The sequence below is a fragment of the Gadus macrocephalus genome, chromosome 16, assembly GCF_031168955.1.
Source record: "Gadus macrocephalus chromosome 16, ASM3116895v1".
Classification (NCBI taxonomy): domain Eukaryota; kingdom Metazoa; phylum Chordata; class Actinopteri; order Gadiformes; family Gadidae; genus Gadus; species Gadus macrocephalus.
The window spans coordinates 25,576,484-25,591,483 of record NC_082397.1 but is presented as its reverse complement, the minus strand read 5'-3'; the positions used below and the strand labels follow the sequence as shown (position 1 = coordinate 25,591,483).

The 15,000-nt window shown below is 44.0% G+C and overlaps 1 protein-coding gene and 1 long non-coding RNA gene across 2 annotated transcripts in view; one reads left to right on the top strand and one right to left on the bottom strand.

The window, feature by feature from the left end:
* LOC132475058 (large neutral amino acids transporter small subunit 4-like) overlaps positions 1 to 15,000 on the top strand; it is a 40,280-nt gene that overhangs the window by 23,703 nt on the left and 1,577 nt on the right. The window contains 5 exon segments of the mRNA XM_060076036.1: positions 3,957 to 4,090; positions 5,149 to 5,369; positions 7,977 to 8,120; positions 10,821 to 10,838; positions 14,910 to 15,000. The exon segment at positions 14,910 to 15,000 is cut by the window's right edge and continues 122 nt beyond it. Of these exon segments, the coding sequence (XP_059932019.1) occupies positions 3,957 to 4,090; positions 5,149 to 5,369; positions 7,977 to 8,120; positions 10,821 to 10,838; positions 14,910 to 15,000 (608 nt within the window).
* Positions 1,580 to 2,536, bottom strand: LOC132474867 (uncharacterized). Its single transcript, XR_009529752.1, has 2 exons — positions 2,202 to 2,536; positions 1,580 to 1,831 (listed from the first exon to the last, which is right to left on the bottom strand). It is a non-coding gene; the product is annotated as an uncharacterized LOC132474867 (long non-coding RNA).

The window sequence follows — 15,000 nt, the reverse complement described above, 5'->3', positions numbered from 1 at the left end:
AATACATGAAACACTGAATAACTAATTAATGGAGCGATTGCTTATATGCTAGATTATAGTTTAGTTGATCGCTATCGTGTGTGAGTGTGTGTGTGTGTAGTATTGTTTGTCCACTCAACGGGAGCATTTGTGGCAGGCAGACACACGGCAAACTGACAAATTAGAAATAGATTTTTGTGCGGTATCTCCCTACTTCTGAAATGCGCGCACATCTCCACCCACCGCTCGTCCGCTGGTTTCCACCAGCATTCCACTGTGCGACCATCCCTGTTGCATAATGCGGATTGCGTATGCCCTCATACATTGTTGAAATCATATGCTGGATGCTTTATTCTTTCAATGTGTTTTTTAGTTAATGATCGGGATATAATAAGACGTTGGCTATGCGATCGCGGACAAATACGATGCCCTGCAATATTTTATTATTTGACTATTCTCTCACGCAACATGATGAAGGAACAAATGTGTGGTAGGAACTAGGAACTGAAGTTCTCAAGTATGTTTACTGGGACCCACGCCTGCGACGGACATCTAAATTCCAATTGGCTGGTGGTCATTTACAGCCGAAACGTTACTAGCTCATTTGCATTGAGTTGAGCTGTTTTCAACTCTCATTTACAGCTTTAAAGCTATCGCTCAAGCATTTTATCGCTCCTATCGCTTTATCGATCATGTCTAATAGAAAGTGAATGGGCGTTTATCGCTCAAAACGCTTCACAGCTTTTTGGTGTGAACGCACATTAACTCCTGTGTCAGGCTGAAGGGACCCTACTGATCCTCCAACCCGGTCTCACGAAAATACGTGACACTGTCACGTTATTTAATCTATTGAAACGTGATCAGGAACACGTATTTTCAAAATGTTCGTGTTAAAAAGCACAATTTTCAAACTCAGGCCCGCACCCGTGGTGCAAACAATATTATTCAAGAGTTATAATCAAGCCCAACACATCAATATTAGTGACAACCAGTGGTGGGCAGAGTAGCTAAAAAATGTACTCAAGTAAAAGTACTGTTACTTTAAGATTATAATTACTCAAGTAGAAGTAAAAGTACTCGTAAAAATAATTACTCAAGTAAGAGTAAAAAAGTATGCAGTGAAAAGACTACTCAAGTACTCAAGAGTACAAGTACTGAGTTTCTCCGATTTATTTTTAAATAAACAGAGCAACACAAACGGTACAAAATAGACACCAACAAAATATAAAACCGCAATGTTCAAATAAAGATAATGTACACTGAAAAAAGTATAACCGTGCTCAAATTAAAAAAAATGATGTCCAGATATCACATCTAATATATTTGACTTCACTGAATCTAAATTGAGTCACTTGTTATGACCTGATTATTTTAGGTTGATGTAAACAATAATGCTGCACTTGACCCAACATTAAATCTTTGCCTTGATCCAAATGATTTTCTCAACATTTAAATTGTTGAACCAAACTAATATATTTACTTTCAACTAAATTAACATGAATTAATGTTTGCATTGACACCAGTTAATTTATTTACATATGACCAAACTATCATTTTCACATTTAAAAACTCTATAAAGAAAAGACACTTGGCCAACAGATAACTTTAAATGTATTTATTCATCTTTAACATATGAACCGTAACATATTTAACATGAGGGGAGGAGAGAGGAGGTGAGGAGGAGAATGGAAAGGAGGAGAAAGGAGCAGATGAGAGGGGAGGAGATGGTGGAGAGAAGAGGAGAAAGGCTGGAGAGGGGAGGAGAATGAGAGAGTGTAGATGCAAGATATTATGTTCAGGTTGGATGAAGATAGGCTACAGCCAGGGAACTGAAGAGAGCGACCACGTGTTTCTGAAAGCATACAAAATAAAACAAACAATTACTACTCTCTGAAGAGCACATAATACAACACCAATAAATAAATAAACGTTGCTGGGTGGAGGGCGAGAGAGTCTGTGTTTTCTCTCCACCCAATGACAGACCTTAGGTGAAGCTAATACGTGCAGCAGAGTAGGCCTATGTGGGTGGGCTACGAGCCACACTAGCTGCCCCGGATGTTAGCGAGCGATTCATTGTCATAACGTTACCGGTAAATGCATTATTACAACTCAAACGTCAGCTAGCTCATATTAACAGTTATGGCCCAGCCAAGAGCCTGCCTGGAACGCGGCACAGCCCGCTAAAATACTAAAACATTGATTGCAACTGTTTTGCTACTTACGTTTATGTTTCGACAAAATCCTCCAAGGATGTAAACGACCGAAAGAGAGCTCTCACGTTCTGAGACTGGGACCTGAATGTGCTCCGACTGTGCAACGTGCAAATTCAAATTCAAATTCGACTCAAACTAAAAATATTACCTGCAGGTCATGAATAAAAAAAAATTGTTTGAGAGAAATCTAAAACTTTTGTTTGTGTCTATTGGACGTATATTTAGTTCAGTTTTGGTGTCTCAAAATGCATAAAGAATGAGTTACACAATCAAATCAATAATTTTATCCTGTTTTCAATGACAGTGATTAGTTTGAATGAACAACTGCATGTTACACTTTTTACAGTGTAAATAACATCCTTTTAAATAAAATAAATAAGAGTTTTAAAAATAAAGTGTGTGTGTGTGTGTGTGTGTGTGTGTGTGTGTGTGTGTGTGTGTGTGTGTGTGTGTGTGTGTGTGTGTGTGTGTGTGTGTGTGTGTGTGTGTGTGTGTGTGTGTGTGTGTGTGTGTGTGTGTGTGTGTGTCACTCTGTTCGAGCCTGCATGAGAGTTCAATGTTGTCATTAGCTGTTACGTCTTTCTGACCAATTGCAGTTCAAGGCCGACCTGGGCTGTGCCACTTCGGGAGGGGGCGCTCAGTTACTAGACAATCCTAGACAAAAGCGAATTGGTTGCGACGTCGACCCGGCGCCCCCCGAAACGTTAACGGGCCACAGGGAATTCTCCCAACTCTCCCGATTACCACTGCGTGTGCGTGCGTGCCTGTGTGTGTGTGCAGGCGTTATTCAATTGCCTCTCGGCCGCTTGTACCCGCGATCTCGTCCTTTCGGTCATCACCCAACCCTCATGACCATAGGTGAGGATAGGAACGAAGATCGACCGGTAGATCGAGAGCTTTGCCTTGCGACTCAGCTCCCTTTTCGTAACAACGGTGCGGTAAAGCGAACGCAATACCGCCCCCGCTGCTCCGATTCTCCGGCCAATCTCACGTTCCATAGTCTCCTCACTCGCGAACAAGACCCCGAGGTACTTGAACTCCTTCACTTAGGCTAAGGAATATTCACGTGATAAAAATAGATCTCGCATGTAATAAAAGAAAATATCTAAAAAAACAAAGTAACGACCGTCACGTAGCCAAATGGAACGGCGTAAAAGTACCGTTCTTTCTTCAAATATTTACTCAAGTAAAAGTAAAAGTATATTGCAATAAAACTACTCCTAAAATTACAATTTATCCAAAAAGTTACTCAAGTATTTGTAACGGAGTAAATGTAGCGCGTTCCTACCCACCTCTGGTGACAACCCATTAAATACGATATGATTTCTAGATGTCATGGCAACGTCCGCTCGCGACACTGGACTTGCGAGGCGTCGACGCGGACTTTCATTCACATAACCAAAAACAAGACAATAGATGGCATTTAATATATCCGTGAATTATCACAATTTCTCAGAATCAAAGGTGAAAGTAGAAACGGGTGGCCGAAAGATGTCATATTGTTAGTTATCACAGACAATTTTTAACAATAAATGTTCTGTACGGAGGCTGTACAAAAATTTTCTGTACAAACATGAGTTTGAAAATTGTGCTTTTTAACACAAACATTTTGAAAATACGTGTTCCTGATCACGTTTCAATAGATTAAATAACGTGACAGTGTCACGTCTTTTCGTGAGACCGGGTTGGATCCTCTAATGACTCTATTTATCCTCTAAAGACTCTATTGATCCTCTAATCACTCTGTCTCTCTGTGCGTTACAGGTGATCTACGACCTGGGGGCCACCTTCATCACCATCCTGCTGGTGTGGGCGTGCTGCGCCGGGCTGGTCTTCCTCAACTGCCTCCTGAACTGGCCCCTGGAGCCCTTCCCCGGCCCCGAGGACATGGACTACACGTGAGACACACACAAACATGCACGCACACTAAAATACACACACACGTACACACACTTACACACACAAGCACACATAAATACACACACACACACACACACACACACACACACACACACACACACACACACACACACACACACACACACACACACACACACACACATGCACATACACAGTGACATGAATACACACATTCTCACACACATTTATGCACACATGCACATGCACACACACACACACGCACGCGCACACATATGAGCACACATGCATATGCACACATACAGACATGTGCATACAGACTAACATGCACACACACACACACACAGATACTCACACACACTCACACTCAAAAACATATAAACACACACGCACACATGTTATGAGCGACATGAGACTGAGAGAGAGAGAGAGAGAGAGAGAGATCTTTCTAAACTAGGATTTAGTCGTAATCCAGAATGGAAACCAAAGTTATGACGTAACTTCAGCAGGAATGCTCACAGGGTCTTCACACACACACAGACACACAAACACAAGCACACACACACACACACACATACACACACACACACACACACACACACACACACACACACACACACACACACACACACACACACACACACACACACACACACACACACACACACACACACACAGACGTACCCCATGGCAGCCTTAAGGACAGGACAGATGGTGAAAGAGAAGATCAGCTGGGATTGGTTGTTATTCATGTTGAGCTCTGGTTCTTCCCCTCTATCCCTCAGGTTTAACCTCCGACCCCCACCCCTGATCACAGTTCTCTTTCCGCTCTCCCTGGCTCACTGGCTCTGTTCATGTAAATACATTACCAAACAAACTAGCATTGACATATAAAGCCACAAAAACAACATTATCTCCCACTGTGAGATAAGGTATACTGTGTACTTTGCTATGAGCACATCCCTAATGCTGTTCCATCATCTAAAACCCAAGAATATCCATTCATGGACCAATTATTGGATGGGTTAAAAACAGAAAAAGAGAAACTTGACCTCTGACCTTTGACCTTCTGCTTCAGGGTGAAGATCAAGTTCAGCTGGCTGGGCTTTGACCACAAGATCACGGGCAAGCAGTTCTACCGTCAGGTGACCACGGTGGGCCGGCGCCTGAGTGTGGGCAACTCCATGAAGCAGCACCACCACAGTGGTCAGCAGCCCCGGGACCTGGGCTCGCAGGAGGCCAGCAAACTCTGCCTCTCCACCGTCGACCTGGAGGTCAAGGGCCAGGCTAAGGAGGAGAGTAAGTCTTCAACACATCCAGAGCCATGGATTGGATGTGTTCACGTTGGTTTTGAGCCATCAGGCTCAGTACTGAAACCTGTCCAGAGCTGGCTGAATGATCCCTTCCACCTACGATCAGAGTTCAAATGTTCTTGTCATGCAGCAAGGGTAGCATTTGTTGCTGTTTACTACGGTTGTCATTTAGCTTTTGAATTCAGATACCGTATTTTCATAGAAACTAAAGCCGGGGCTTTTATCACGATTTCATGAACTAATCTGGCGCTGTACCCGATTTCTGCAGCTTTTAATGTAAAGATTTAACAGAAAAGCATCTGTGCCATTTTCAGTGAATTGTGTTTGAGTGATAAAACATGAAGTAACGATGCCGTCATGATGTTAAGCCCCTATAACTTATTTAGTTTGGATTTAAAAGAAAACCTTGTGAAGAATAAACATTGGCATCACTTTTAAGTGACAAAAAAATTAGGAAGACAATTAACGATCATTCAAAGCCTCTAAATTAATTTCTTGATAGATGACGCCTTCAAACGAGGCATCAAACTTAAGCTACTAAAGCTTGAATCTGCATGATCTCCTCTACTTACGGACCCTCACTCAACCATCAGCTGACAGGTGACAGGTACCTCCCCCGGATAGGACGTGGGTCCCCTAGCCAAGGTACTGACCCTTGATAGGTTGTGGGTCGCCTGGCCAAGGTACTGACCCCTGATAGGACGTGGGTCCCCTAGCCAAGGTACTGACCCCTGATGGGACGTTGGTCCCCCAGCCACGGTACTGACCCCTGATAGGACGTGGATCCCATAGCCAAGGTACTGACCCCTGATAGGCCTTGGGTCCCCTAGAAGGAAAAAGCTATGATGGCCTTGGGTTTTCCAGTAGGCTAAACAATCTCAATTCAGTGCAATGAATAATATAGTTATACCACACTCCTCCTCGCTGAGTGCCGGCACGCCCCCAGGTCCACACCGTGTTCTGTTACACAGCGTTCTGTTTTCACATCTTTTTCATGGCCTCACGCCAGCATTGGGCGGTACTTGTTGTGGGCCAAGATGCATAATAAGACACGGCTTATGCTACAGAGTGGCATATGTATGGACATTTTAAACTTTCAACCCAATTCTACCAATCCTGCGTCTGATATAAAATTCAGTACAGGCATTATAGAGCAGCAAGGGGTTAGGGCATCTCTCTCAATGATTCCTCAGTAGCTTGTGGTTGATTTTGTTGGGGTTGCGGTCAGTCCGGGTTAGGGTGTCATCGCCAGCTCCACCTTTGGCAGTGTCTCTGGACATCATTAGACACCAACAAGCCAAGTAATGCCCCTGTTGATAATTCCCCTTTATTCCAGTTCCCACTGATGCTGCAGTCCTCCACCCCCAGGCCTCCACCCCCGGGCCTCCACCCCCAGGCTCCACACACACACACACACACACACACACACACACACACACACACACACACACACACACACACACACACACACACACACACACACACACACACACACACACACACACACACACACACACACACACACACACAAAGACAAACACACACACATCGCACACGTGCTAGTTCACACCAACACACACACACACACACACACACACACACACACACACACACATGGACACACACACATGGGCTAGCTTACACACACACACACACACACACACACACACACACACACACACACACACACACACACACACACACACACACACACACACACACACGCACAGGCATCATGAATTGTGCTTTGAAGACTGTAATGGAGTTCCCCTTTTGGGTATTTTCTTTGTGATACTGAAACACCTGAAAGCTCAGGTGTTGTGTGTGCATGAATTCACTCCCCAGTTGAACACAGATGCCTTTTAAAGATGCATTAATTATTCAACACATCCAGTCAATTACAAAACCAAATTCTTTGTGGTGGTAGTTTGGCCGAGGCGTCCCTGTGGCCTGCGTAACAAGGTGTGTAGATGGTGGAAGGTTGCTGAGGGGGTGCGTCTGAAATCCTGTTGGCATAGCTACGGTGTACCGCTTTGGAATGCAAAATAAGTCCCAGTGTGCTGGGTAAGCCACGAGGAGATTGGACACTGTGGACGTCCTCCCCCCCAACCGCGGTGTCTTCGACCGGTGCCACCGGCCCACATGTTTACCAAACGTTAAATCAAGATGCCGTTTATATCCCAAAGGCAGATTAATGATCAACCTGGCAACCCCTGGGCTACACACTGTGGGGCCCGTTACCATGCCACACACACGGGGACCGGGAATCCTCCTCACCTGCGATGGCTCCCTGAGCCGGACTTTCCATCATATAAACGCTGCTTTGGAAAAGCGAGCAGAAAAAAAAGATATGAATAATGTGCTATTATGAAGAGGTGAACACGGTTTTGACTCCAATAGCCACATGTGTTCCCAGGGAAGGGGCTGTTAGTGAAGTGACAGGTGGAAGGGGAAACCAAAAACACTACATTTCAGTCAAGGAAAATAAAATCCAAAATGTAAATCTTCATTAATTTTTTCATTCATAGACATCTTTATCTAAAGTTCTGCAGCTTGTTCGAAAAATACTTCCTCTTCCTCCCCTCTCCTCCAGCTCAGTCCTTCATGAAGAGTGTGTTGAGCCCAATCTTCATGCTCAGCCTCATCACCATGTGTGTGACGCAGCTCCGTCTCATCTTCTACATGGGAGCGATGAACACCATCCTAGAGTCCCTCACCGAAGGAGACCTCAGCACAGGTGTGTGTATACATGTTTATTTGTGTGTGTATGTGTCTGTGTGTGTGTGTTTATATATGTGTGTGTGTGTTTGTTTATGTGTGTGTTTGTGTGTGTGTTTGTGTGTGTGTGTGCATGCGTGCTTGACTGCGTGTGTGTGTGTGTGCACATGTTTGTATTTGTGTGTGTTTGTTGGTGTGTGTGCATGCGTCTGAGCCCAAAAGGAACCTGAGGGGTTCTAAAGGCAATGCCGGGTTTATTTCGCATAGCCTCGCTACTTTCAGTTTGAGTTCCCTTCCATTAATGTGACTTAAGGGAATCTCCGCTAAGTTACCATGGCAATTTATCTGACCAAATTAGCCTGGTCGGTGGCAGGCTAACTGTCAGGCTTACTTGAGCGGTGTTTCAGAGAAGTCCATCTGTCGGAAACAAGTGTACCATCAGAAGGATCCGGCAAGCCTAGTGCAAGATTTTGTCAAGTGAAAGACCACAATTCGTCTAATTTACATATTTGAAGTACAAAATGATTGCAAATAAAATAATGCATGTTATCGTGGATATTTTCTCAACACATTTTCATACAAATTTATGTATTCTACCGCATTTCGGGAACCATCAGTTGGGTGAGTGGTCTAGCGCTGGCGCTGTTGTGCGGGAGGCCCGAGTTCGCGTCCAGAGAATGTCATAGAATTCTTGGCATGGGCTTATTTTTGTAATTCCCTTCATGTCAGAGAAAGCAGGCCTAACAATTTACTTTTTCTATAATAAATATTCAATTTCCCCAGAACCCAACTATAACTTGCAAAAACCTATGGTAAAGTTAATGTCACTTAATGTCACAATGACAAAGACACTGCTGCATGGGAAATTGTCAGCCACATAAATTCCATTCAGGTGAGTTTATTAATGGGTGAATTGAATGTATGAATGTATTGGTAGGATGGGCCTTCCAAGAGGACTAGGATATATAAGCAGCACCACTTATGTTCCTGTTACAGCAAACAAACATCTGCAAGAGTGGCATGCCCTATTATAGACGAAGAGCCAATTGATGTGGGTGCTCAGCTGTTAAGGCAAGCAGCAGAGAGCACTTCTGTTGAGATAAATACTATGGTTAGTCAATGTAGGAAAAAGAAAATCTGGCTGCATTAACTAGGCCTATCTCTTCAAAGAAATGGAAAATTAATGGCATGAAAAGTTCTTTGATTTCTCCAGTAATCCTTCCTAAATTACTAATTGCGTGGGGATTACACTATCTCCCTGATTACAACACCATGGTCAATATTCAATTAAAATATGTTACACTTAATACTACTTACGCATTCAACAGATCAGGGATTTTTTTGCCAGGCGGCCTCCCTTTTTTTTATTAATGGTTATGGTGTTCCCTGTATGCTTATACTCCTTCACAAAAAGCTTCTGTTCTCCGCTGGAAAAGATCCCGCTCGGTCCTTTTCGGACATTTGATCCATGTTTCGACATTCTCAGTTCTGGGCTGGATACATACCTTGTGAGTGCGCGTAGGGCACGATAACGTTAGCCTGGTTTGAACGAACCTGAACAAGGCGCGGCTGAATTGTGTTGATGTGGAAGTGTGGAAGTTGCCGTTAGTTCTAACTGGGCTTAATCAACTAAGCACCGCCTTCGTTAGTGTCTTTGTTGAAATGCCCCTCTGGGCTACTTTGCTCTTCCACAAGAAGCAAAAAAAAGAAAGAAGTAAAACAACATTCAATGATCTACAGTTCTCTAGACTTTCTAGATTAGCTCTCTAGTTCTTTAGATTATTTAGAAACAGGTCTCTAGATTATTGTATTTTGTTTTCTTTGTGGTGATGAGAACTGATTTCTTGGACTGGCGGTGTCATGTTAAAATTGTACCGGGGGCGAAAATTGTACCGGCATACGTCATCAGTTGTTGACAACTTGACAACTGATTACGTAAGGGTTGTCCGTTGCCGGGCAGGTTTCCAAAAACATTCGGCTCATGTTTCCAAAGACAAAATAACATAATACAGATAACGGATCGCTAGATAACACTTGTTTTTACTTTATATTTGTATTGTATTGAATTGTTTAATCGAATTTAGCTAGTAAACTGAGTGTTTAAAGCAGGTTTCAAAAACCATTCGCGCTCATGTTGCCGAACACCAAATAACATAATACAGATAATTGATCGCTAGATAACACTTGTTTTTAATGCGTTTAAATGCGTTTAAACAATTAAATAAAGTTAGCAACGCTAATAACTCAATGAAGGAGTGCGAATGAATGACCGTAGATGTTCGTAAATGCGATTAAACAATTAAATACAATACAAATATAAAGTTAGCAACGCCAATAAATGTTATTGGTAAAATAAGTGTTCTGTCTTGTCACTCTCAATGAAGGAGTGCAATGAACTAGCATGAAAGTTCGCGAATGTTCAAGAACCTTCCTACGTCAATCGCCCGTTGCCAGGCAACAGACGATCGCGTCATCTGTTGCCAGGCAGGTTTGGAATTTGTCAACAACTGATGACGTAGGCCGGTACAATTTTCGCCCCCGGTACAATTTTAACGTGACACCGGCCCTCTTTCTGCTTAGTCAGGCTGCTTTGCTATTGCCAACTGTAAACACCTCCCTGCTCTGTCCCTCCCCTCAATGCTCTGGCTCTCCCTCTTCCTCCCTCCCTCGCCCTTCTCTCTTTTTCTCTCTGCTGTTTCATGCTGGCTTCCTGCTGCAGTTAAAAGGATGGAAGTGGGTAAGAGCCTGCCAGGAACATTTCACTTACATTAATATTGGTTACCCTAGCCTGACGGCTAGAAATGACATTAGGTGGCAAACGAGCACTAGGTATCCTGCTCCGCCTATGAAAAATGAAAATTCAGACGCTCCGATTTCGAATTTGGCCCCATATGTCGTTATACACACACTGTAACGCAAGTGTTGTACACTTCTTTGTTATTTGGATAACCGTTCTGCTGTTGGTGCTATGGCGCATAACAAGCAACATAAGGTAAGGTTTGTGTAAAGCTCCCATTGGTGAAAAGAATAGACTGCCTCGGGTTCTCTGACGTCTCTGGTTCTTCCATAACGAGACTCGTAGTTGGGGTTATCTCGGCCATGGTTGAGAAGGAATTTGGGGAAAGGAACTTTGGTTTTGACTCCCTGAAGTCCAGATTGAACCACCGACATGGAGGAGAAAGGGATTGTTGCCCGCGATTGTTGCCCGCGATTGTCTTCCACCTAACCCCTGCTGCCGTGATAATATATATTATATTATATAGATATCTATAGATTATATAAGGGCTGCTCGATGATGGGAAAAATCATAATCACGATTATTTTGGTCATTATTGAAATCACGATTATTCAAATGATTATTTTTGAGTTTGAAAACATTCAGTATTTATTCAGCATGTCTCTCCCAAAACAATTTCCAATCTAAAATGATCTGCAGATATGCATCCAGCTGTTCTGCCCTTTCTAAATGTTTTATAGAAAGGGCAGAACAGCTGGATGTAAAAACTAGATTATGCTATTTTTGTGATGGTTTGACGCTAAAATCAAAATCGCGTTCAAAATTCGATAAATCGCCCAGCCCCCACCTTGACCTCTCTCTAAAACGGCACGTTTGTGGAAAGCTCATTGTGCGACTGGCTCATAGTGGCTGTAATTCTGCACAGTACTTGACCATCTTCAAGTACTGTATTAGGGGCCCACTAACACCTATATAAAGCATCCATAAAGTAGCATGCCATGGGACCTTTAAACTATTAAAGGGGACATATTATGAAAAAAAAACTTTTCCTGGGATTTTGGGTGTTGTTTTGGGTCTCTGGTGCTCCAACACGCATACAAATTCCCCACTCCCCTCCAATCAGAGCATGGCTACGATTTTGTGGACCATTGGACGAGCTGCTCCGGCGGGGGGAACTCGGCGGCAGCTCAGCTCCGGGAGTAAAATCCCTTTCTCTGCCGGACTGCCTCCCCCCGCCGGCGGCAGTCCGGAGGAGGAGACATAGAGGAGAAAGGGAGTGTACTCTCGGACCTGAGCTGCCAGACTGCCGCCGAGTTACCCCCACCAGATTTTTCAGCTCCTGGAGGACACCTACCGGAGCATTCGGAAAGCTTCGGTGGCAGTTCAGTTCCCGGAGTACACCGCCGGAGCTGCCGGACTTCCGCCGAAGCTTTGCCGGCGGCCGAACAGCTTCGACGGCAGCAGTCCGGCAGTGCTGCCAAGGCTTTGGCGGCAGTCCGGCAACTCCGGCTAGGGGAGCTCGGCGGCAGCAGGCCATATCTCCGGAATCCACCAGTGCTCAGAGGCCAAGCCTGGTATTGCAGTCGGTTTAATGGGCTGTGGACGGGTCACTCAAATCACGGGGCCCGTAAGTAGATATCCTCGTTCACTCCAATACAAGTGGGGAGCAGGAATGTGTCTCCGCAAAAAATGTGTGGATATCAATCAAAGGTTCATAATTATCTTTATACCGTGTACTAAAAAAATGTAAGTTATTTCTTTTCAAAACGCCACCTCAAGCGTTTTATTAGCCGTTATCTCGCTGGGGAAGAGGGGTGTGCAGCTGAAAGGAGTCGTAGTGAAACAAATGGCATCCGAGAGGGCCTAGTTCAGTGCTCCGTTAACGTGTCAGATTTTTGGACTGGTTCATCTGCTGCTCAATAACTCTCACGGTCCTCTGCTTGCGATCATTGTGATTCATCATGTATTGATCCATTTATTCAAAAGATCCAAAGAACAGGTGCATTACGGTATCATTTTATATTGTTGTTGGACCGGAGTGGGGGGATGGGCACGCATGCGTTCTATATTTCTGCATCCGGTATGTCATGAACTAGGGCGTGGCTAGGCTCCCATGATGCGGAAGCAAATCGCTCCTTGATGTTCCCCTGTGCCATTGTGCACTTTCAATAGGAATGAATGGGGCGCCATTTTGTAGTCTGCTGTCCTTTCTATAATATGTCCATGGACGGCAGTCCGACACCTCAGCTCCCATAGTACAATCCCTTTCTGCTCCATGTCGCAGTTCATGGACTTCAGAGAGTCAAGGCCAAAGTTCCTTTCCCACAATTCTTCTCAACCATGGCCGAGATATCATCTACTACGAGTTATATAGATATACAGCTCCAAGAGTCCGCAAACGGCAACAATCCCTTCTCCTCCATGCTGTGGTTCAGTCTGACAGCTGAGCTCATTGGTCAATGGGCAGCAGCTCATTTGCATTAAAACTACAGACCCCCGAAACAGCGCATTCTGAAGGGACTGAAACAGAGGGGACAACCCGGTATCACGTGATTTCGTGCTCATGCGCACAAACGTTAGTCTGTGCGCATTGTGTCCCAGATCACGATTGTCCGACTTTTTTAGTGCTGCACAGAACGAAATGTAAACCAATGCATTCTGAATGGGAGCGTTCTCCGACAATTAACGTTGTTTTTGAGGAGGTCTTCTTACAAATCAGAAATGTTGACATATATATAACTAGATCATAATATACACAGATATATAACTAGAGGGTGCACTGTACTATCTGCGCTCACCCCTTCTGAAGCTTCTCTCTCTGTCCCTCCCTTTCTCTCGTTTCGTTTTGTGGAGCACGTCAATTGTCGGAGAACGCTCCCATTCAGAATGCATTGGTTTACATTTCGTTCTGTGTAGCACTAAAAAAGTCGGAAAATCGTAATCTGGGACACGATTCAATAGATTAATAACGTTTGTGCGCATGAGCACGAAATTGCATGATACCGGGTTGGGGAAATAGCGGTAGGTGATTTTTTTCCTAAATGCTATATCGGGCAAACAGCTTTAAAAACATGTTTTCTGGAACTCAAATACTATGTTTACTTGTTGTGAACACGCCATAATATGTCTCCTTTAAAGGGGACCTATTATGTTTTTTCGACTTTTATGACCTATAAACGTTGTTATAATGATTGGTAGTCATGTTTAACCATACTAAAGTGTCAAATAATGACGTACATGCATTTCAACGAATTCCCTGCTGATTCCTCTGGGGTGGCTGTGCAGAGCGCTAAACGCTCGGGACAACGTTTGCGATTCACTTGTTCACATTTCCGGGAAATCATCTACATCGAGGCACTCCTGCGGCACCCCCATATGCCTGGTCAAATCTCCCCGCGCGCGCGCTTCAAGGAAGGTAACCAATCACAACGGAGTTGGGTTGGCAGGAGGGGGGCGAGGGGGCGGAGAAGGACGAAACCAAGCGTTGACAGAGAATGCTGAAAGCGCCCAGATGAGAGGAAGAGTTTCCCGAAAATCTACATTGTTTTTTGTGTATGGTTAAACATGACTATCAATCATTATAACAACGTTTATAGGTCATAAAAGTCGAAAAGCATAATAGGTCCCCTTTAAGCTTTTTTGACAATGTAAGTCAATGGGCGGACGGCTCTGTCAATTTTCAACGTAACCTTCGTTCAAACCATTTAACAAATCAACACACTTCTGAATCTGAAAACTGAATTTCGATTACCTTTCTACTTTTTTCAGAATCACAGTTTCAGTTCCATATTGGCTTTGTTTTCAGTTGGTCTCATTGACCACACTCTCGCAGTTTGTTAGGACGAAACGTATTCTAGTTCTGTCTGGTCTATCTTATCAGTTCCTCCTTCGTCTTTAGTGCTGCCTTCTCCTGGTTCATTCCAATCAATAAATCCACTTTGAAACAAACATAAAATGTTTCAATCATGTTATTGTTGTGACCACTTTGGGCCAGTTGTGTGTTGTTCTGATGGCAACAATCTTCCCATTCTCTTTCTCCTCTCCCCATGTCTCCCTCTCTCGCTCCCTAAGTGAGTGTGTACACGTCTATCTTCGGCGTGCTCCAGCTCCTGTGTCTCATCACCTCCCCTGTCATCGGCTACATGATGGACTGGAGGCTTAA